This window comes from Salmo trutta, chromosome 36 (assembly GCF_901001165.1).
Source record: "Salmo trutta chromosome 36, fSalTru1.1, whole genome shotgun sequence".
Classification (NCBI taxonomy): domain Eukaryota; kingdom Metazoa; phylum Chordata; class Actinopteri; order Salmoniformes; family Salmonidae; genus Salmo; species Salmo trutta.
In genome coordinates, this window is record NC_042992.1 from 37,027,851 (window position 1) to 37,052,214 (window position 24,364).

General features: G+C 42.9%; 3 protein-coding genes across 3 annotated transcripts in view; 2 read left to right on the forward strand and 1 right to left on the reverse strand.

The window, feature by feature from the left end:
- Positions 1-8,692: 8,692 nt before the first annotated feature.
- Positions 8,693-13,453, forward strand: LOC115176008 (zinc finger and BTB domain-containing protein 12). The gene is made up of 5 exons (XM_029735724.1): positions 8,693-9,106; positions 10,254-10,474; positions 10,806-11,000; positions 11,223-11,420; positions 11,906-13,453. Exons 2-5 carry the CDS (start codon positions 10,271-10,273, stop codon positions 12,998-13,000), a joined length of 1,692 nt encoding a protein of 563 aa, XP_029591584.1. The 5' UTR covers positions 8,693-9,106; positions 10,254-10,270; the 3' UTR covers positions 13,001-13,453.
- A 478-nt stretch (positions 13,454-13,931) lies between these two features.
- Positions 13,932-17,112, reverse strand: LOC115176010 (negative elongation factor E). The gene is made up of 11 exons (XM_029735726.1): positions 17,003-17,112; positions 16,547-16,632; positions 16,216-16,288; positions 15,963-16,108; positions 15,671-15,748; positions 15,438-15,475; positions 15,057-15,334; positions 14,783-14,927; positions 14,574-14,628; positions 14,393-14,495; positions 13,932-14,304 (listed from the first exon to the last, which is right to left on the reverse strand). Exons 2-11 carry the CDS (start codon positions 16,619-16,621, stop codon positions 14,231-14,233), a joined length of 1,065 nt encoding a protein of 354 aa, XP_029591586.1. The 5' UTR covers positions 16,622-16,632; positions 17,003-17,112; the 3' UTR covers positions 13,932-14,230.
- A 73-nt stretch (positions 17,113-17,185) lies between these two features.
- The window catches only part of LOC115176009 (helicase SKI2W-like), a 35,886-nt gene continuing 28,707 nt past the window's right edge, over positions 17,186-24,364 (forward strand). Inside the window, exons 1-13 of the mRNA XM_029735725.1 lie at positions 17,186-17,309; positions 17,686-17,807; positions 18,109-18,230; positions 18,408-18,525; positions 18,735-18,852; positions 20,185-20,259; positions 20,571-20,624; positions 20,717-20,880; positions 21,022-21,183; positions 21,370-21,515; positions 21,724-21,870; positions 22,266-22,350; positions 22,474-22,580. Coding sequence (XP_029591585.1) covers positions 17,297-17,309; positions 17,686-17,807; positions 18,109-18,230; positions 18,408-18,525; positions 18,735-18,852; positions 20,185-20,259; positions 20,571-20,624; positions 20,717-20,880; positions 21,022-21,183; positions 21,370-21,515; positions 21,724-21,870; positions 22,266-22,350; positions 22,474-22,580 — 1,433 coding nt within the window. The 5' untranslated portion in view covers positions 17,186-17,296. The remainder of the gene's footprint in view (positions 17,310-17,685; positions 17,808-18,108; positions 18,231-18,407; positions 18,526-18,734; positions 18,853-20,184; positions 20,260-20,570; positions 20,625-20,716; positions 20,881-21,021; positions 21,184-21,369; positions 21,516-21,723; positions 21,871-22,265; positions 22,351-22,473; positions 22,581-24,364) is intronic.

Below are 24,364 nucleotides of genomic sequence, written 5' to 3' on the forward strand. Positions count from 1 at the left end.
CAAAAGTGATCCGCTCGAATGCACTTACTGTGTCCCGGTATTGTTGCAGTTCATGCTTGTTTCAAGGTGACATCTAGATGGTAATCAGAAGCTAGGTTTCCATCCAATTGGCGACAGATTTTCATGCGAATATTCTAAAATCTGCTAATTTTCCCACCAGTGGTGTGTTTCTACCAAACTGACTTGATTCTGATAAAATTAAATCAAATTGTATTTGTCACATGCGCTGAATACAACAGGTGTAGACCTTACAGTGAAATGCTTACTTACAAGCTGTTAACCAACACAAATAAGAAATAAAAGTAACAAATAATTAAAGAGCAGCAGTAAAATAACAATAGCAAGGCTATGTACTGAGGATACCGATACAGAGTCAATGTGTGGGGGTTTCAATCAGTGACGTCACTCGCTCTGAGACTTGAAGTAGGGTTTCCCCTTGCGTTGCAAGGGCCGTGGCTCTTGTGGCGCGATGGGTAACGATGCTTCGGTGGGTGTCAGTTGTTGATGGGTGCAAGGGTCCCTGGTTCAAGCCCGGGTTGGGGTGAAGAGAGGGACGGAACCTACACTGTTACATTGATGCTGTTGACCCGGATCATTGGTTACTGCGGAAAAGGGGGGTGAGTGTAACGGATGTGAAATGGTTAGTTAGCGGTGGTGTGTGCTAATAGCGTTTCAATCAGTGACGTCACTCGCTCTGAGACTTGAAGTAGGGTTTCCCCTTGTGTTGCAAGGGCCGCGGCTTTTGTGGCACGATGCTTCGTGGGGTGTCAGTTGTTGATGTGTGTCCCTGGTTCGAGCCCGGGTTGGGGCGAAGAGAGGGACGGAACCTACACTGTTACATATGCATAGATAATAACAGAGAGTAGCATAAGCGTAAAGGGGGGGGGGGAATGCAAATAAAATAGTCTGGGTAGCCATTTGATAAGATGTTCAGTAGTCTTATGGCTTGGGGGTAGAAGTGGTTTAGAAGCCTCTTGGACCTAGACTTGGCGCTCCGCTACCACTTGCCGTGCAATAGCAGAGGGAACAGTCTATGACTAGGGTGGGTGGAGTCTTTGACAATTTTTAGGGCCTTCCTCTGACACCCCTGGTATAGAGGTCCTGGATGGCAGGAAGTTTGGCTCCAGTGATGTACTGGGCCGTACACACTACCCTCTGTAGTGCCTTGCGGTCAGTGGACGAGCAGTTGCCATACCAGGCAGTGATGCAACCTGTCAGGATGCTCTCAATGGTGCAGCTGTAGAACCTTTTGAGGATCTGAGGACCCATGCCAAATCTTTTCAGTCTCCTGAGGCGGAATAGGTTTTGTTGTGCTCTCTTCATGACTGTCTTGGTGTGCTTGGACCATGTTAGTTTGTTGGTGATGTGGACACCAAGGAACTTGAAGCTCTCAACCTGCTCCACTACAGCCCCGTCGATGAGAATGGGGGCGTGCTCTCCTCCTTTTCCTGTAGTCCACAATTATCTCCTTTGTCTTGATCATGTTGAGGGAGAGGTTGTTGTCCTGGCACCACACGGCCAGGTCTCTGACCTCCTCCCTATAGGCTGTCTCGTCATTGTCGGTGATCAGGCCTACCACTGTTGTGTCGTCTGCAAACTTAATGATGGTGTTGGAGTTGTGCCTGGCCGTGCAGTCATGAGTGAACAGGGAGTACAGGAGGGGACTGAGCACGCACCCCCGAGGGGCCCCCGTGTTGAGGATCAGCGTGGCGGATGTGCTGTTACCTAACCTTACCACCTGGGGGCGGCCCGTCAGGAAGTCCAGGATCCAGTTGCAGAGGGAGGTGTTTAGTCCCAGGGTCCTTAGCTTAGTGATGAGCTTTGAGGGCACTATGGTGTTGAACGCTGAGCTGTAGTCAATGAATAGCATTTTCACATAGGTGTTCCTTTTGTCCAGGTGTGAAAGGGCAGTGCAATAGAGATTGCATCATCTGTGGATCTGTTGGGGCCGTATGCAAATTGGAGTGGGTCTAGGGTTTCTGGGATAATGGAGTTGATGTGAGCCATGACCAGCCTTTCAAAGCACTTCATGGCTACAGATGTGAGTGCTGCGGGTCGGTAGTAATTTAGGCAGCTTACCTTAGTGTTCTTGGGCACAGGGACTTGGTGGTCTGCTTGAAACATGTTGGTATTAGAGACTTAAACAGGGAGAGGTTAAAAATGTCAGAGAAGACACATGCCAGTTGGTCAGCGCATGCTTGGAGTACATGTCCTGGTAATCTGTCTGGCCCTGCGGCCTTGTGAATGTTGACCTGTTTAAAGGTCTTACTTACATCGGCTGCGGAGATCCGATATTAACCAGTAATACAAAATACGCCGAAACGTTTTAAAACGTTAGCTGACACCTTGAGGCTTTATGAGGGGTAACAATGTTTTCCCTGAAGGGAAGGCAATTTTGTTATTTGTTAGCTAGCTATCTAGGCTACCAGTTAGCTTTTAACATTACCCCTCTATCAAGTCTAGCTAGCTAGCTCTGCAGGCTGCTGGCTAAATTAGCTAACGTTCTTCATTGTAGTTACCAATTTAGCTACTCACTTTAGCGTTTACTTTATTGAGTTATTTTCTGAACAGCTTCTCACTTCTTTGTTCCTGCTGTTGTCAGTTTGACCACACCATTTATCGCCCCAAATTAAAAAAATGACAGTGCAGTGTAATTCTTGTTGCTAGGCTACAGCGCATTTATTTGGATTTGTTGTGGTTTGCGCATGCCTTTATCCAGAGGGAATTCACAAATGATTGCTAAAGTCTGAAAGAATTATATGGATTTAATATCTGTTTTTGAATTTGAGCATGTCCTCAATTCAAATCCACATCTGAAATGTTCCTAATTTAGCATATCAAGATCCTGATATGGACCACAGTCATGAGCATATGCATTGTATGTCCTGAGAAAATATACTATGTTAGCCTACTGTCCGTATTTGTCATCTATAGTGAAATTAAGATGGTCACATAGGCCTATCTCAGTATATCTAATGAGTCAATATCCGGCCATACCATGTATGATATCCGGAGGGAATCCCAAAATAATTTGTGCATGAAAGAAAAATATGGATGTCATATCTGTCAAATTATTGAGCACGCGCTGAATACTCAGAAATGCATCAGAAATTGTCCTTGTTTTCAGCATATCAAGATCTGCATATGGACCAAGATTAGCATATCTGGAATCAATAAAGCTTCCTATCTTGAATGTGCTGAAAAAACACATATGGCTGTATACAGTCAGTATTTGTCAACAAGAACAGAGGAAAAGGATGTCACATATAGCAGGATATTGAATTAGTGCATTTCCGGCCAAAGGAAATGTCCATGTGTAATATTTGGAATAATCCCAATATCATCAATGTCTAAAAGACACATCTGGATTCAGAATTTGTCAGGGTATGGTGCATATCCACAAAACTCAAAATGTGCATAGGAAATGGTTTGAATAATCTATTTAGCACTTATCATCATGGTTTGAGTTTTCAATCTCGATAAAAATAAAATACCTACTTCCCTACTCAGTATCAAAGACTTGGTTAGAAAAACTCAGAATGTCATTCCACTTTTTTGTGTTTTGTAACAGAAGTCTCTTTCCATTAATCTAATGGCCGTTGAGGATTTTGGATGCTGGAATTATATTAGAGTGGAGTGGATGAACATGTGCAGATAGCCTACTGGAGACTTTTGAAGTAACCTAATCAGGGTGCTGAGAATTTTTTGTTGTGGGGGGGGGGCAGATTTTTTGGGGGGGCCCGCACTACAGATGGATGGGTGATTGTGCAACTACAGGAACTGCTATGTCCTCGGGGTAAATTTGGGGGATTTTATTTTAAAATCTATATTTTTAATCTTTACATGTTAAGTTCACACTACAATCACCCCAGATTTTTTTTAACACCACTCACCTCTCTAAGTATTTTAGCAACTTTTCAGATGCATTTTATACCTCAGTTTCACTGTTTTGCCCTTGTCCCTGCCCAGACTTTTGAGCTTCTAGTATGTTTTTCTATGAGAAAACATAAATAATTTCACATTATGTAATGTTATCTTCTAGAGAAAGAGTCAATTAAATATATATCAATATTTATTGTGAGTATGCCCTTTGTATTGTTATTTACACAAAATATACCTGTCCTTTGGTAGTGGTGTCATTTCCACCACTGAGGGCAAATTACTCATTAATCAAGAGAATGTTCATTTAGTTACCATGGAAACGTATTGCGACACTGAAGCACGTGGCTTCAGCAGACAGTTGTTCCAGAAGTGATGTCCAGAAGTTGAAGAAAAATCTAGGAAAATATTGCTTGTGTAGAGAATATTTTTATTGTCAGTCATTTCCAAACAGGCTATAATTTCTTTAATTTGTGGTAGAATTTAGATTTTTTTTGTGTAAACTATATGCTAGCTGTAATACGAGCCAAAGCATGCTAAGCAGTCTGTCATCTTTCTCCAAAAACAGTAGAAGTGTCATTTCCATCACGAACTTAACAGTGGTGGAAATGACAAAAATCCATTATGTTATTACTTTTAAAAAAAGAATCTTTAGACTTATTTAATCATGTTTTGAATTCCTTTAATATAGAAAATGCTCCAAGTCGTGCACAATTGGAAAACTTAAGTAGTATTTTTCTATACTAGAAGATACCACATAAAACAGCACAGAGGTCACAGACAGAAACAAAATATAAAAAATTATCCTATACCATACCAGGAACATCTGAAAAAATACAGGGAGAGATACTGGAAGAAAAAAGAGAAGTAAAATCTATCTCTGAGCTTACAAAGCGAGACCAAAGAAGCAAGAGATGGCAATGGAAATGCAACCAACGGAATAGAAGACAGACTTTAAAGAGAACAGTTGCAATGGAGACTTACCTATCAGGCAACACACCACCTCAGTCACCAGATGGAGACCTACCTATCAGGCAACACAACACCTCAGTCACCAGATGGAGACCTACCTATCAGGCAACACACCACCTCAGTCACCAGATGGAGACCTACCTATCAGGCAACACAACACCTCAGTCACCAGATGGAGACCTACCTATCAGGCAACACACCACCTCAGTCACCAGATGGAGACCTACCTATCAGGCAACACACCACCTCAGTCACCAGATGGAGACCTACCTATCAGGCAACACACCACCTCAGTCACCAGATGGAGACCTACCTATCAGGCAACACACCACCTCAGTCACCAGATGGAGACCTACCTATCAGGCAACACAACACCTTAGTCACCAGATGGAGACCTACCTATCAGGCAACACAACACTTTAGTCACCAGATGACTTGCAGCCAGAACATGAGGCCATCATACCTGCCCCTAACTTACCTGCCCCTGATGCACGCCCTGATACCCTTTCCTCATCGTCTGCAACAGGAATGAGAAGTCTAATACTTGCTGGAAGGAAAAAGGTTGGAAGAGGTCGCTCAAAGAGATCTTTACATGACAAATGTCAAACTTGATAAAGCTTAACGGAAAACTGAGAAATACAAAAAAAGGTATGATCAACTGATGAAGAAAATGGAGAGACAAGATTCCCCCAAAGGAACTCTGAAGAACTTGAGAGGATTTTATTGCAGTATCAAAAAATGTGCAGTGCCAAGGACAAACAAGTTGCTTCAAAAATGCTCAGAGGCAACATCCTGAGAAAGTATGGCCTGGTCAAAGCCGTGAACAGAGAATTTGTATTTTAGGAAAACCTTAAAAAGCACTGAAAATAATATTCAATGCAAGTTCATGTACAAATGTATAAGAAATGTGTTACAAATTAATTGTATGATATTTAATTTTCAACTAAAATGTATGTTTAATGACATGCTGTAAATTACATTTGTCTAATGGCTGTCTGAGAAAAATGACAAAAATATATACATTCCTGAATAGTACGATCGCAGCCATTATCAGATATTGTTTCTAGACAAATCAAAGACAATTATTATTCTGGTAAAATGGTGTTCCAATACATTTTAATTTCTGAAAGCTTGCAGGGCCAAAGTGCCCGAAGTTGCAGAATCACCTGGATATATCGGCCCACTAATACAGGGCTAGTGCTGCAGCAACCTCAGCACCTGTACTTCCTGTGGCTATGGACAGGACAGGCGCTTGCAAGCAGATGAGGAAATTTGGCTATATGGAAAACATTATATAGTAAAACCTGTAAAATGGCGAATGTAAATCAGAGAAAAAATGCACTACCCTCCTCTACCCAATAAAAAAACACACAACCCTCCCCAAAGCAAAAAATAAGTTTGACAACCTTCCCCTATTTTGGACCAGCCTCCACACCCCAGTAAGTTTTGAACTGTCCCGAACAAAAGAAAGAGGAATAAAATACACAAGAATTGAACTATATACAGGGATTTCCAGTACCAGATCAATGTACATGAAGATATCTGTGTATAATGAGGATAAAGATGTGGGTCACTAGCCATGAATGACTTTAGGTTGTTAACTCCAAAACAGCTACAGCTGAAGTCAGAAGTTTACATACACTTATGTTGGAGTCATTTAAACTCATTTTTCAACCACTCCACAAATTTCTTGTTAACAAACTATAGTTTTGGAAAGTCGGTTAGGACATCTACTTTGTGCATTACACAAGTCATTTTTCCAACAATTGTTTACAGGCAGATTATTTCACTTATAATTCACTGTATCAGAATTCCAGTGGGTCAGAAGTTAACATACACTAACTTGACTGTGCCTTTAAACAGCTTGGAAAATTCCAGAAAATGATGTCATGGCTTTCGAAGCTTCTGATAGGCTAATTGACATAATTTGAGTCAATTTGCGGTGTACCTGTGGATGTATTTCAAGGCCAACCTTCAAACTCAGTGCCTCTTTGCTTGACATCATGGGAAAATCAAAAGAAATCAGCCATAACCTCAGAAAAAATGTTTGATTACCTCCACAAGTCTGGTTCATGCTTGGGAGCAATTTCCAAATGCCTGCAGGTACCATGTTCATCTGTACAAACAATAGTACGCACGTATAAAAACCATGGAACCACGCAGCTGTCATACCGCTCAGGAAGGAGACGTGTTCTGTCTCCTAGAGATGAATGTACTTTGGTGCGAAAAGTGCAAATCAATCCCAGAACAACAGCAAAGGACCTTGTAAAAATGCTGGAGGAAACAGGTACAAAAGTATCTATATCCAGAGTAAAACAAGTCCTATATCGTCATACCCTGAAAGACCGCTCAGCAAGGAAGAAGCCACTGCACCAAAACTGCCATGAAAAAGCCAGACTACGGTTTGCAAATGCACATGGGGACAAAGATCGTACTTTTTGGAGAAATGTCCTCTGGTCTGATGAAACAAAAATAGAACTGTTTGGCCAAAATAACCATCGTTATGTTTGGAGGAAAAGGGGGGAGGCTTGCCAGCCAAAGAACACCATCCCAACAGTGAAGCACGGGGGTGGCAGCATCATGTTGTGGGGGTGCTGTGCTGCAGAAGGGACTGATGCACTTCACAAAAATAAATGGCTTAATGAGGAAGAAAAATGATGAGGATATATTGAAGCAACATCTCAAGACATCAGTCAGGAAGTTAAAGCTTGGTCGCAAATGGGTCTTCCTAATGGACAATGACCACAAGCATACTTCCAAAGTTGTGGCAAAATGGCTTAAGGACAACAAAGTCAAGGTATTGGAATGGCCATCACAAAGCCCTGACCTCAATCCTATAGAACATTTGTGGACAGAACTGAAAAAGCATGTATGAGCAAGGAGGCCTACAAACCTGACTCAGTTACACCAGCTCTGTCAGGAGGAATGGGCCAAAATTCACCCAACTTATTGTGGGAAGCTTGTGGAACCTGAAACGTTTGACCCAAGTTAAACAATTTAATGGCAATGCTACCAAATACTAATTGAGTGTATGTAAACTTCTAACCCACTGGGAATGCTATGAAATAAATAAAAGCTGGAATAAATAATTATCTCTACTATTATTCTGACATTTCACATTCTTAAAATAAAGTGGTGATCCTAACTGCCATTAGGTACCGAGATGAGATCCTCAGACCCCTTGTGAGACCATATGATGGTGCGGTTGGCCCTGGGTTCCTCATAATGCAAGACAATGCTAGACCTCATGTGGCTGGAGTGTGTCAGCAGTTCCTGCAAGAGGAAGGCATTGATGCTATGGACTGGCCCGCCCGTTCCCCAGACCTAAATCCAATTGAGCACATCTGGGACATCATGTCTCGCTCCATCCACCAACGCCACGTTGCACCACAGACTGTCCAGGAGTTGGCGGATGCTTTAGTCCAGGTCTGGGAGGAGATCCCTCAGGAGACCATCCCCCACCTCATCAGGAGCATGCCCAGGCGTTGTAGGGAGGTCATACAGGCACATACAGGCCACACACACTACTGAGCCTCATTTTCACTTGTTTTAAGGACATTACATCAAAGTTGGATCAGCCCGTAGTGTGGTTTTCCACTTTAATTTTGAGTGTGACTCCAAATCCAGACCTCCATGGGTTGATAAATTGGATTTCCATTAATTATTTTTGTGTGATTTTGTTGTCAGCACATTCAACTAGGTAAAGAAAAAAGTATTTAATAAGATTATTTCATTCATTCAGATCTAGGATGTGTTATTTTAGTGTTCCCTTTATTTTTTTGAGCAGTGTTTTTGGCTAAGGTGTATGTAAACTTCGGACTTCAACTTCCTTTTTGTGTCTTTCCCTTTAAAAAAAATGCCTGGCGAGCTGGAGTGAGGGGAAGTGATGGTCCACTCACGTAAAGAAATCGCTAGCTAAATCATAAAATTCATTTAAAAAATAATTTTAAAAAATAATTTTAAAATGAGGGGTGGGCTTAATTGTATGTTATGCATAAAGTTCGCAGTGTGGTTAAGGTTAGGTTTAAAATACCATTTTAAGAAAATTAAGAAGATACTTTGTAGAAATAGAGTAGAGGCAAGGTTTATGACATAGTGGCTTTGGTAACTAGTGTCGACCGTTAGCTAGTTAAACAAAGTAAACATACTAGCTGGCTCTCTAGCGTGTTGGCTAACATACAACGAATGAGTGTCTAGTTACTCCACAACAAAACATATATTAAGGAGATATTAAAGATATCTACAGTAATAGCAGGTAAGGAAACACTAAACTAGCTAATGTCGGATTTATTGGCTTTTAATGCAAGGGTCTTGTTGCTAGCTAGTTGACATTGGCCTGGCAAGGGGGGCAACAAGCTAGCCTGGTACTACTAAGTTAGCTGGGTAGCTACGAGAGGGGTTGGATACACAATAACGTTACCGTTGGCGAAATTTACAACCTGCACAATTGACCTAAGCACATGCTGCTAGTGCTAACTAGCTAGCTAGTAACGTTAGCAGTAGTATGTAGCGAGGTCGAAAAATATATAACATTAATGGTTATCTTCAACCTAGGCTAGTAGTAGCTTGATTGTTTACTTTGTTATAGAGAGCCATATCATATGCCTGATTTCAGTTACTCGTTGTGACCTGCTTGACTTGAAAACAAAACAAGTGAACAATGACTTGACCTTCTCTGTCTAACATGACCATCAGCTCAGAATCACAGGGAATGTTGATTGTCAACCCGAGATATGGAAGCTGTTGTGCTTGTACTCTTTAAAGAATAGTAGACAACACCATGCCTCTTGTACAACTTTGCGTCTCTCTCGCTCTCTTTCTGGTCTGAATTTGGCCAGTATGACAAGCTGGAGAAATGTCCAGACGGCACACCTACTCATACAAGGGTTTTTATACATTTTTTACTATTTTCTACATTGTATAATAATAGTGAAACTATGAAATAACACATATGTTGTAACCAAAAAAAGTGTTAAACAGATTCTTCAAAGGGGACAAAAAGTGGTCCTTGATGACAGCTTTGCACACTCTTGGCATTCTCTCAACCAGCTTCATGATGAATTAACAAGGCACGCTTGTTAATTGAAATGCATTCCAGGTGACTACCTCATAAAGTTGGTTGAGAGAATGCCAAGAGTGTAAAAGAGCAAAGGGTGGCTACTTTGAAGAATCTCAAATATAAAATACATTTTGATTTGTTTAACACTTTTTTGGTTATTACATGATTCCATATGTGTTATTTTATAGTATTGATGTCTTCACTATTATTCTACAATGTAGAAAATATAAAAAAAATTATGAAAAACCCTTGAATGAGTAGGTGTGTCCAAACCTGACTGGTACTACATATTTTACATGATAATTGCATAATGTCAAGAATGTCCTCTTCGTGTCTCATATAGGCACCACAGTAGCTAAGATGGAGGTGCTGTGTTTCCGGTTGCCAAGTCACGGTGACGCCACCCTAAAGAGCATGAACTCTCTGAGGTCCAGGCAGCAGTTCTGTGACATCACCATCGTGGCCAGCGGCAGGCAGACGTTCCGGGGACACAAAGTGGTCCTGGCTGCCTGCTCCCCCTTCCTCAGGGACCAGTTCCTGCTTAACCCTTCCTCTGAACTGCAGGTGGATGCCAGTGAAAGCCACCTTGATACACACTATTTGGGTTATGTCTGATAAATGTTGTGTCAGCTTCAGCTGATATACTAGCCCCTGACACTTCTTGTCACATGCCCTTTCAATGATCTGTTTTAATAGGCATATGTTTGTCCTGGGAAGCTCGCAGATGTATCGCGCCAGCTGTGGTTCCAGTCCTCATTATGGTTCAGTCGAGTAGATACTATCACAAGTCTTGCAGGATATGACACTTATGGCTTACACGATTGATCATCGGAAACATCTCTTGAGACGTAACAGCAAAATAACTGGTATGTTTTTGTCCTATTTTGCCCTCTAGGTGTCAGTCCTTCACAGCTCCTCGGTGGTATGTGAGCTGCTCCAGTCCTGTTACACCGGTGTGCTGCAGTTCAGCCCCAAGGAGATAGTGAATTACCTGACGGCCGCTAGCTACCTGCAGATGGAGCATGTTGTGGAGAAGTGCCGGGGAGCCCTGGGCAAGTACATGCAGCCAAGGAACCCCAGCTCACCAAAGGTTAGTTACTTATTTTGGTTAGTGTGTTTATTGGTGTTTGAAGCATTGGTTGGAAATCACAACATAAAACGTTAACATACATTTGTTGTAGAAAGCAAATACTAGTCTACTATGTGATTCAACAAAGGCTGGATTTGCAGTGTTGACTGTCAGATTGTTCTACCTGTGACGACATTCAATCGGCTCGTCGTCATTCTTTTTCTCTCCACCGCTCATTTTCAGATCAAGTCAGAAGAGAGTCACTCAATGCCAGTGACAGTCAGTGGCAGCAGTCAATCCCTTATGTCGACCTCTACTGATCATTCCCCCTCACTGCAGCCTCACAGCCCTATACAGTCTCAGGCTGATGACCATACAGACTCAAACACTAAGACAGATATACGACACGATGACGAACATAACACTCTGGATGAGATCAAGGTAAGTAGAGTCAGGAACAAAACTTACCAGTGCATCCATCTCTGGATCTATAAATGGGTGAGAATCATGTACTCTCTACAACAGCAGAGTTACTGTATTGTATCAACATAATAGTAGTATATGTATTTGAGTATTTGGTATTTAAAATATTGTATTTTCAAATACACTGCCCAAAAAAAGATACATGGTTTAGTATTTTAATGGTTATTTGTAAAAACCAAATAGTCTTTCAAATTGTATTTGAGAGTATTTTGAAATACTATTTTTAAATCCCTGGGTTAAATGCATGGGAGTGTATTTGAGTCGGTGTATTTTAGTATTTCCAAATGCATTAAAATATTCAACTGTCCTTTCAAATACAAATAAATACTTAGAATGTATGTGAAAGTAATTGAGATATTTTAAATAGTTTTTGAACCCAGGTCTGGTAGCTACCAAGGACATTAATTACTAGCACACTCAAATCGGTCTCAATTGTGTTCCAGGTGAGGGTAACAGAGGAGGACGAGGGCAGGGACGATTATGACGTGTTCCGGGTCTGCATCGAGGATGAGCAGGAGCCGGAAGAGAGGCGAGAGGTAGAGGAGGGCGGTGAGGAAGCCACAGAGGGCCATCAGGGGGGCCAGTACCCAGATACAGACAGTGTCATAGTGGGAGGGGGCGAGGGGGACGACGTGACCCCAGCCGAAATGGCTATCCGCATCAGCAGCTTCGAGAGGGAAGGGCTCCGCGCCTGGAGGCGGCGACTCACCGCCGACTCACCGAAAGTAGGCCGGGGGAGGGGCTTCAAGAGGAAGCGTGGCTCGTACCGTGAGAGGGAGAGGAGGCCTCTAGGTATGCAGTACCAGGAGGCATGGCGTCTGCCCACCGGGGCAGAGATGATGCAGAGCTTCGGCCTGGACTTCAGCCAGGAAGCCACGAGGTCAGCGTTCCTCTCGGGGAGCGAGCTCCCACGACTAGACTACGGGATGGGGGACTCTCAGGGAGAGGAGCTGGTGCCCCGGGATGGGAATGGGCCGATCCACTACAGCCTGGACGACCCCACTGGTGATGGAGGGGAGGATAATATGGGGATGTCGGCTGTGCCAACAGGTGGTGACGAGGTGGGGGATGAGTCTGTCGCAGAGGTAGGCTCCACCTCCAGCACAGCGGGGCCGGTGGCTTGCGAGCAATGCAGCCTGACCTTCCCCTCTGCCCACTCCCTGGCCGTCCACTCGCGCGCCACCCACTTGCTGTACGTGTGCCCCTGCTGTGGCAAGCACTTCAACCACTCCAGCAACCTCAACCGCCACATGACCGTGCACCGCGGTGCCAAAGTCCACCGCTGCCAGCTCTGCGACAAGACATTCACGCAGAAGTCCACGCTGTGCGATCACATGAACTTGCACAGCGGCGAGCGGCCCCACTGCTGTGCCTACTGCCACTCACGCTTTGCCCACAAGCCGGCGTTGCGGCGCCACCTCAAAGAGCAGCACGGGAAGACAACCGCTCAGAACAGCCTGGAGGCACAGGTCGAGATGGAGAGAGTGGCAGGGCCAGGGGAAGGAGAGGGAGACACTCAGGACAGATTTGACTTTTGACAAGAACACTGGCCAACGTGTACTCTCATTGACTAAGCATTACAGGTTGCGGTTGGAGGTAAAGAGGGGTTATTCAAGCAAGCAGATATGTGCCTGTGTGCCTTTTGCCCTAATGGCCAAGAGTGGTTTGGAGTGTGCCTTCAGATTTGAGGGTTGGAAAAGAGGTAAGTGTGTGCTGGAGGGACCAACTAAGAACTTGAAAGGGAAAACCCCTCCTTTTAGACCTGGGGTGCACAACTCTGGTCCTCCTAATGGGCCGAAGTGTATGCTGGTTTTATCTGGCCAGTCAATGACATGGATTGATTATTTATCTTTTATCTTATTTAATTGAAGGGGGGAACGATGACCTACACGACCGTGGTTCTGGAGGACTGGAGTTGTGTAAACCTCAGTTTTAGATCTGTCTCATTTGTAACTCACTGGCTGAACAATAAAATATTTTTGTGTATTTGAGAGGGTGAGCTTCTTATTAAACACTGGATGTTGGTACATACAATTTGATTCGTAATGTGTAATTACAGCTACACACATTTATTTGTAACAACGTGTACTTACTACTAAGACACTTCATTTAAAGAGGGATCCAAAATACAGTAGGCTCAGTTATTCCATAGTCATGTTCATCACAAAGGACAAATAGTAATTTGCCATACACTTTGTGCAATGCACGCTTACACATGACTCGTGAGACACTTGTGTACTGTTGTGCATGAAATTACATGTGACTTGGTGTGCTCAGCAGACATGCTAATGTAAGTATATCTCTGCACTGTATCATGTGCTATTCCAAAGGAACCATATAATGGATACATGTGAGGCCTACAACTATGAGACTGATAACACAATAATACTGTGTCTACACTATTACATTGATACAGTGCCAAATCTAATTGGCCCCTTTGATTCAAAGCAAGACAACCAGATGAACAAATGTATTGAAGTGATTTATTGAGCTCCCCAAAACAATGAATCCCCTGGTTACAAGAGCAAGACCAGGCCACCATGCCAACCACCACATCTCTTTTCACGTGGTCATTGCCATTACACATCCTGGCCATGAATAGAAATGTAGCACCTACTCAGAACAACTGACACGTGGTGCCGTATCGGGCTAACAGGCAATCAACAACAAACTCAAAATGCAATATAGAAAAAAGCATACAAACAAAGCTAACACTAAATCATTGATTACTACTCCTTACAGATCTCCAATGCAGCACGCCCCCCAGCTCATAGGAAATCCTCACTGTACACAACTTGGTTCCTCTTGTCTCGGTAGGAGCCTTTGGCACTGTTCTGCACAGCTGGGAGAGAAAGAAAGAATACATGAATCCAGAGTTGACACTGTCACACTGCTTGTTATTCCGATCTGTGTTTGACTCTGATATTTACCCAGAGTGGCCCAGACAGATTTGCCGGTGGCTGCCTCCAGCATGGGCTGCTTCCTAGCGATGCTGACTTTTATGGGGACATCTCCCACTGTGCTTCCATTCAACTGGGAGAAGAGTGGATAGATTATAGGTTTTACACTATAATGAATTAAGTTGGGAGAGGGAGCTAGAGCTATACTTACCTCTGCTACAGCCTGGTCTGCAGACTCCATCTTTTCAAAGGTGATGAATGCACAGCTAGAAAGAGAAAAACAGGGTTGTGTTCATTAGCCATCAAACAACAAAACAGTAAGGGTCTTACTGGACTAGTTTTCAATTACAAAACATTTAAAAACACAATCACACTGCCACATGGATGTACAATCTCAACATTGTAGTTATGTAGCCCTACTTGCGTTGGGAGTCCATGGACAGGTCAATGATGGTGCCATGTTGGGAGAAGGCTAAGCGCAGGCTGTCCTCCACAAGGCCAGTTCCATACACATACACCGTGTTCCCCTTCCTCACCCCCCTCCGCTCCGGGTATGAGTCTGATCCTGAGAGGGAGAGAGAGAGAAGATAAGGGGGAAGAAAAACTTTGAACTTGTATTTTGATTGGAACATCCTTTTAAGAATGCCAGTGATTAAAGACATGAAAGACAGAAGTTCAGTAAAAGAATATTCACGTCTGAATGGTCCGTCTCGCTCACGTGACTCTCTGTCTCCTCCCCTTTCCCGGTCACGCTCTCCGTCCCGGCTCCTGTCTCTCTCGCTCCTCTCGCGGTCTCGCAGCTCTCTGTCCCTGCCCCGGTCGCCGCTGCCTCTGTCTCTCTCCCTGTCACGCTCTCTCTCTCTGTCCATCTCTCGGTCTCCTCTGTCTCTCTCTCGCTCTATGTCTTTGCTAGTGGACAGGCCACCTCCCTCCTCCTCATCACGAGCTGCCCGGTCGCCTGGAGTGATGAAGCTGTTGGAGAGCCACAGAGGAAAAGATTTTAAACCGCCTTATACAGAGAACCAGTGTAGAAAACATGACCTACTCTATTATTCATCAGAGCTTTTAGGCTTACCTCTCGTACAGAGATTTTCTGTGGGCTCTTTTGCCAGCCTGAAGTAGAAATGTCAAATGTAAAGTAGCAGCATCAGTTCTCAAGAACATCTTTTTTCAAAGTCACTGGTTCTGTGGCCACAATACAGGCAGACAGCATTGGTAAAATACTGTAAAATCATGCCATTTTGTAGGTAAAGTACATCAATTCATTGGATGATTTTAAAATGGGATGTCATGTCATTCTCACTTTACCTCAGAAAGCTCATCATCTGTGGACATGCTCCTTTGGAATGGTTGGAAAGCCACAGGGCCTGGGACTTTCTCTGGATCCTGGTAAACAGAAAGAAAATATAACAAATCATTACTAGACCATACATTTATAAGTTTGAGTTCCATCAGACTAGTGTATGTGTCATATTTAAGAGGCATTTGCACCTTTCAGCTTTATACATATTAATGTATATTCATTATATAAATAATTTATTCTATGATCAATTCCTACTACTACATTACACATCCTTACATATTGCATGTTGTATCTTACCTTGAGCTTGATCTCTAGCGTTCTAGAGCGCTTGAAGCCAGAGTTCTTGTTCTCTGACTTGATAGCGCTGATGGCCCCAGACTTGATCAGCATCTTCGCCTGCTCTGTAGCTGTCGCTGTATCTAGCACAGGCTGGTCTGACAAAGCTAGAGGACAGAGAAAGTAGATGCAACTTAATCAACTTAGACCAAATATCTGCTTAGTAATACAGTTTTAAAGAGTTAACTTCTTAAAGTGAAGACAAAGCCCATACTGCGCTTCAATCCACTCTGATTGGTCTGGCTGGTTGAACTCTGCTGCTTCTTCAAAGCCAGCAGGGCCTTTTTCTATAGGTGAGGAGAGAGCGAGAGTAAGAGGTGAACAATCAGAGTTTGATAACATAATAATGATGATATCTAACTTTCAACATTATGAGTGTGATGATGATGGCTGACAGGTGAATACTGATTTAATAAAGGCCTACCCCTAATCACATCTGCAAATGTGGGTGCAGTGGCACATCTCATTGTCAGCAGCAGGATACAGTTACATGGATAGAGTTCTCTCTAATCAAGTGGAGTGAGGAGATTATTTGAGTTTCTCACCTTTTTCTTGAGTTTGGCATATTTCTTCTGCAGAGACTCCTCTTCCTCTGTCAAGGAGCTTGGGAACACCACCATGTTGAACCCAGCTGGAAAGCATTGTGAAAAAGGACCAGAATAGTGGACACATTTGCACAACAAAATGCACGTAAATACACAAGTGTGGTTGAATTCAACTCTATAGTATGAACTCAAAAACGACCATATACACGTTGTTCACGACCACAGGGGTTTCTCTTTCTACATTCCGCATGCATCTGACCACATTTTAAGCGTTACGTTAGATTGTTAGCTAAGGCTAGTTAGCTACTTCTAGCTAGTTACATTATGTGTTACACAGGGCAGTGGAAAGTATTACATTGCTTATCAACAATACGGTAATGTAGCGTTCAGACTACAGCAATTAATAAATATACTACATTCACATTACTGTATTTAGAAATGTAATTACGTTGTTACCTCTGTAACCTTACTGTAGCTACTTTTAATCACTCGCTCCTTCATGAACACAAAAACAAAGGCGCATGAATATGACGTGTAATGTTGGTAGGGGTGCATGAATAAGAAGAAATACTATTTAACCTGCTAAAATTGCGGGAATAAGTCAATTATAAGAAATGCATGGCATACACTTGACAACAGTTAGTAAAATAATGCATTAATATTGAGATATTTATCGTATTACATTTGGCAATTTTACCTACTTCCGCATACCAAACTTGGCCATTTCCGACTTTCATCTGCGGTGGAGAAATGGAAAGAATAGGTAAAGGACAATTAAACGTTAGATAATATTTACAGTTAATGCATTAGACATACGTTTAAGACCATTGCTGTAAGCTTTGCTTTAAAGTAACTTGCTAGCAGTACAGTTTACTGGCGAATATGACAACTTTGGTTAGCCTAGCTAACGTACAGTAGCCAGCTCAGCTGTCATTCATGTAGCAGAAATGTAGTCACTCCCAACATGTCCAACCTGTTATAGGCAGAATCTTATCAGCTAAAGCAGTACATGATGACATTGCAATATGTGTATGTGCATTAATATATACAATGGACTCTATTGTATTGTATGATAGAGGACAGTCCACAGAAACTAGGCTCTTCATCCCAATCCCATTTCTCTCTCTCTCTCTCCATAGATCTGCCCGCTGTGGGCCCCACAGACCTCCCTATATCCCTGCTGGAGATGGGTTGCTCTGGCAGGTTTGAGCTCATCACACATCCACAGCCCAATGACCAGCCCCTGCCTCCACAAAGTTCGGTCAGTATGAGAGTCTCAGTGTGTGGTTGGATTCTTATCTGAAAACTCGCCCTGCCATTTCTACAGATATGAAAAGGACTGCCAAGCAATATATTCCATCTACCTCTCTATTTGTCTAAGTTAAGTTTTTACAGTAGGTCTCACCTACCTACCTACCTACCTACCTACCTACCTACCCACCCACCCGTGTCCTTCAGATCCGCAAAAGCCCGCCATCAAGTTTAGAGGAAAGTTTGAAAACTATCCAATCTCTCCAGCCCATTATATCCCTTATGTATTTCTATCATTCTTTTATCTACAGCTCCCTCATGGACTCCCTCCCACTAGTGTGAGCCTGGAGACAGAGGTAGAGAAGCGCTTTCTACGCGACCCTGCCTGGCTTCCCATACACGATACCGACGCTGCCTTCCACAGGTTTCTGAAGTAAGTCTGCTTACATTTCTTATTAGGGTTTTTACTTCTTTACTTTTTATTGCTTTGATGCAATGTAAATCTTTCTTTCGAAGTGGTGTTTATAAGGGGAATTCAGTGGTCCAGATGAGGCTGTGGTACCAAATGGTCACAGAATTAACTTGCGGTAACAGAGTTGTTTTCCTCTAGGCTGGCTGAGAGAGATGTTCATATAGACTCTCTTCTCCATTGTGCTCTGTCTCCTCTGCACTCTGGCATCTCAGTAGTCAGAGATCCAACAACAGGAATGTTGTTGGACTTCAATGAGGTACATACTAGGAGTCAGATCTTACCTAGCTATGCTGTCTTAGTCTGTGTATCCTAATCATACAGCTATGATCATGATGTGACTCAATGGGAACATTCAAAATTGTAGCACTTCCCTGAGTGTGGATCTACTAATCTTATTGAAAGGTCTACTTTGATTTTCATACACATTTTGAAACCCAGTGTCATTAAATGTCACTCTCTATCCAGGTGTTACTGGGGGACACAGGCATCTCTGCTAAGAATTCTATGTCCCTGCAACGTCCACCAAACCCTAATCCCTCTGAGAGCCTACGAGGAAGCAACACCAACTACCCGTTTTTGCCCGGTGGGTCTGACTCATTACCTAAGTATATTATCAGAGCCATATACACTATATATACAAAAGTATGTGGACACCCCTTCAAATTATTGTCTATTTCAACCACATCCATGCTGGCTGGTGTATATAATTTAGCACACAGCCATGCAACCTTCATAGACAAACATTGGCAGTAGAATGGCATTACTGAAGAGCTCAGTGACTTTCAACGTGGCACCGTCATAGGATGACACCTTTCCAACAAGTCACTTTGTTAAATTTCTGCCCTGCTAGATCATCCCCGGTCAACTGTAAGTGCTGTTATTGTGAAGTGAAAATGTCTAGGAGCAACAATAGCTCCACTGCGAAGTGGTAGGCCAAACAAGCTCACAGAATGGGACCGCTGAGTGCTGAAGCGCGTAGCGTGTAAAGATCGTCTATCCTCGGTTGCAACACTCGCTACTGAGTTCCAAACTGCCTCTCGAAGCAATGTCAGCACAATAACTGTTCGTCTGGAGATGCATGAAATGGGTTTCCATGGCCGAGCAGCCGCACACAAGCCTAAGATCACCATGCGCAATGCCAAGCATTGGCTGGAGTGGTGTAAAGCTCGCCGGCATTGGACTCTGGAGCAGTGGAAACTCGTTCTCTGGATTGATGAATCACGGTTCACCATCTGGCAGTCTGACGGACTAATATGGGTTCGGCGGATGCCAGGAGAACGCTACCCCTCTGAATGTATCGTGCCTACTGTAAAGTTTGGTGGAGGAGGAATAATGGTCTGGGGCTGTTTTTCATGATTCGGGCTAGGCCCCTTAGTTCCAGTGAAGGGAAATCTTAACGCTACACCATACAATGACATTCTAGATGATTCTGTGCTTCCAACTTTGTGGCAACAGTTTGGGGAAGGTTCTCTCTTGTTTCAACATAACAATGCCCCGTGCACAAAGCAAGGTCCATACAGAAATGGTTTGTTGAGATCAGTGTGGAAGAACTTGACTGGCCTGCACAGAGCCCTGACCTCAACCCCATCGAACATCTTTGGGATGAATTGGAACACCGACTGCGAGCCAGGCCTAATCGCCCAACATCAGTGCCCGACCTCACTAATTCTCTTGTGGCTGAATGGAAGCAAGCCCCCGCAGCAATGTTCCAACATCTAGTGGAAAGCCTTCCCAGAATCATTAATCCCCTTTGATTTTGGAATGAGATGTTTGACGAGCAGGTGTCCACATACCTTTGGTCATGTAGTGTATGTGTATATGGCTCTGAGATGTATAATAAATGTTTGTTGTAAATTATGTCTTCCCTTTAGTCAAATATAGAATATAAATATTATATATTTATGTTGTCACATAGGTGGTATGGAGGAGCTGACACTGGAACAAATCAAGAAGAAATCCGAGCTGGAGGAGGACATAGACTTTGAGAACGGTGATTTTAAATTTTTTATGGGGTTGAAATGGTGAAGGGGCAATTGTCATACCAAAGACTGCCTGTGCACAGTGAGGAGGGTTATTGTGAGGCGGGATGCTTTACAATGAAAATGCAGACTGAAGGAATCTTTGAAGTAAAAAAAAAACAGTCTGTGTGCTGTTCCCTAGGAACCAAATGGTTCTCTTCAAAAATCAGAATACAGATTTTAGTGATTAGACAGATCTTTTTGTTATTGAGCATGTGTTTCTTGCTTGGCTTATTTCATGTGTATGTAAGTAATATACAGTATGTATTTCCCTTTACCTTAGGGTTACTCACAGTGCCCCCTGGACTGAAAGTTGGAATGGACTTCAGTGACAAAGGTTTGAATGGCCAGTTGTTCCTAAAGGTTATCCTCTTGGCTTGGACAAATATATAATATGTTTTCTTTCTTTAAAAAAAATTCTCTATGAAGATGCCAAAACCACAAAGGGAGAAATCAATCTCCTGTCCCTGCTGTCCACCTTTGATGACATCATAGACTCCCAGCCTGAGGCAGAGGAGAAGGAGAAAGGCCACGGAAGTGGAAACGCACCCAAACTGCCCAGAACCAACAGCCTGGAAGACCTGGGGATCAAGGTATTCAATAAATATATATATTTTTTCTGTTGTTTATTGACAAATACAATCTACATCTCAAATGTAGTTTCCCCTCTAACTTAGCTTCTGTGGTTTATCATGTTCATATACTGAAAGGTGGTTGTTTATTTCCTCCTGTAGGACTCTCCCTCTACACCTGGGACCACCTCTACAGAGAAGAAAGATGGAGGAACGACCAAACCAGCAGAGGGCCAGGAGGAGAAGAAGAGATGGGCAATCCCAATAAACATCACCACCCCCTGCGGTGACTTCTACAAACGTATCCCTAACCCTGCCTTCAAGGTACTGTGCTGTAATGACAAAATATGTTGTTGGTTTGATAAATGAAGTTGAATATGTCGATGATGAATGTGTTGATTAGTCCCATGTAGTTTTGTTTTGTAGTGTTATGACATTATTAGTCTAATCCCTTATTGGCACAGAACCTTGTTCATCCCACAATACTAATGTGATCCCCACCTCTCCCAGTATCCCTTTGAGTTGGACGTGTTCCAGAAGCAGGCAGTGTTGAGGCTGGAGGCCCATGACTCTGTGTTTGTGGCAGCTCACACATCAGCAGGCAAAACCGTGGTGGCAGAATACGCCATAGCACTCTCACAGAAGCACATGACCAGGTGTGTGTATTTACACATTTGTCATATTCTCTAAAATCTTTAATCCAACAGGGTAAAAATATGGGATTTATTAGAAATTCCTGATGTTTTGACCTGAATCATTGAAATGGACGAATAGGAAATTGAGTTGTTCCTGGTTTTCCATGTTAGGCCATCCAATCGCCTCTGGTGCAATCTAACTTCTCCATCTATTTGCACCTTCTGATAGGACCATCTACACCTCCCCCATCAAGGCGCTTTCCAATCAGAAGTTCCGGGACTTCAAGACCACCTTTGGGGACGTGGGGCTTCTGACCGGTGACGTACAGCTGAGTCCTGAAGCCTCCTGTCTCATCATGACCACTGAGATATTGAGGTGACGTAACATATACAGTACATCATATCAATCACTTAGAAAACATGTCACATTATAATATAACTGTACACATTACACATTATATCATACTGTCACGTTATACCTCCACGCCTCTAGGACCAAACTCCGCTCTATGGGGGGTTGTAACATATACAGTACATCATATACACCAAACATTACACATTATAATATAAAATGACACATTATATCACACATTAACCCTATGGAACACTGTTTTTATACTGTCTAATTGAACGCATACCATGGTTATATTTTTACATACCCCTATCCATGTAGGCCTATACATCAGCTTACTAACTATGTAACACTGAGGGATTCTTTCCCATTTACTGTTTGACTGACACTTTCTCCCTCCCTCCCGCTCTCTCTTGTAGGTCCATGCTCTATAACGGTTCGGAGGTCATCAGAGATTTAGAGTGGGTGATCTTTGATGAGGTTCACTACATCAATGATGCTGAGGTAACGGCGAAGCCTCACTCTCAAAACCTTCCTCTCTCGCTGTTTTAGTCAATCACACGTGTCGCTAAATCTCATTCTCTTCCGTTTTCTTTCCCTCCCTTTCTGTCTGTCTCTCCCTATTAGAGAGGAGTGGTGTGGGAGGAGGTTCTGATCATGTTACCCGACCACGTCAGCATTATTCTTCTGAGTGCTACTGTCCCCAACGCTGTGGAGTTCAGTGAGTGGATCGGGTACGTTGCTAACTATTGCCTGTTCTCCTGATCACCCCACCTTAACACCTGTCATCACCAAACCCAAAGCATATATACTATATATACAAAGGTATGTGGACACACCTTCAAATGACTGGATTTGGCTATTTCAGCCACACCCGTTGCTGACAGGTGTATAAAATCGAGCACACAGCCATGCAATCTCCATAGACAAACATGGACAGAAGAACAGCCTTACTGAAGAGCTCAGGGACTTTTAGAATGCCACCTTTCCAGCAAGTCAGTTCGTCAAATTTCTGTCCTGCTAGAGCTGCCCCGGTCAACTGAAGTGCTGTTATTGTGACTAAGAGCAAAAACGGCTCAGCCGCGAAGTGGTAGGCCATACAAATCAAAATCAAATCCAATTTTATTGGTCAAATACACATGTTTAGCAGATGTTATTGCGGGTGTAGTGAAATGCTTGTGTTTCTAGCTCCAAGAGTGCAATAATATCTAACAAGTAATATCTAGCAATTTCACAACAATACACACAAATCTAAAGGAATGGAATTAAGAATATATCAATATTTGGATGAGCAATGTCAGAGCGGCATAGACTAAAATACTGTAGAATAGAATATAATACAGTATACACTACCGTTCAAAAGTTTGGGGTCACTTAGAAATGTCCTTGTTTTTGGAAGAAAAGCAATTTTTTTTGTCCATTTAAAATAACATCAAATTGATCAGAAATACAGTGTAGACATTGTTAATTTTGTGAATGACTATTGTAGCTGGAAATGGCTGATTTTTAATGGAATATCTACATAGGCGTACAGAGGCCCATTATCAGCAACCATCACTGTTATTTTAATTTTTTTAATTTCACCTTTATTTAACCAGGTAGGCAAGTTGAGAACAAGTTCTCATTTACAATTGCGACCTGGCCAAGATGAAGCAAAGCAGTTTGACACATACAACAACACAGAGTTACACATGGAGTAAAACAAACCTACAGTCAATAATACAGTAGAAAATAAGTCTATATACAATGTGAGCAAATGAGGTGAGGTAAAGGCAAAAAAGGCCATGGTGGCAAAGTAAATACAATATAGCAAGTAAAACACTGGAATGGTAGATTTGTAGTGGAAGAAAGTGCAAAGTAGAAATAATGGGGAGCATAGGAGCAAAATAAATAAATAAATACAGTAGGGGAAGAGGTTGTTGTTTGGGCTAAATTATAGATGGGCTATGTACAGGTGCAGTGATCTGTGAGTTGCTCTGACAGCTGGTGCTTAAAGCTAGTGAGGGAGATGAGTGTTTCTAGTTTCAGAGATTTTTGTAGTTCGTTCCAGTCATTGGCAACAGAGAACTGGAAGGAGAGACGGCCAAAGGAGGAATTGGCTTTGGGGGTGACCAGAGAGATATACCTGCTGGAGCGCGTGCTACAGGTGGGTGCTGCTATGGTGACCAGTGAGCTGAGATAAGGGGGGACTTTACCTAGCAGGGTCTTGTAGATGACCTGGAGCCAGTTGGTTTGGCGACGAGTATGAAGCAAGGGCCAGCCAACGAGAGCGTACAGGTCGCAGTGGTGAGTAGTATATGGGGCTTTGGTGACAAAATGGATGGCACTGTGATAGACTGCATCCAATTTGTTGATTAGGGTGTTGGAGGCTATTTTGTAAATGACATCGCCGAAGTCGAGGATCGGTAGGATGGTCAGTTTTACGAGGGTATGTTTGGCAGCATGAGTGAAGGATGCTTTGTTGCGAAATAGGAAGCCAATTCTAGATTTAACTTTGGATTGGAGATGTTTGATGTGA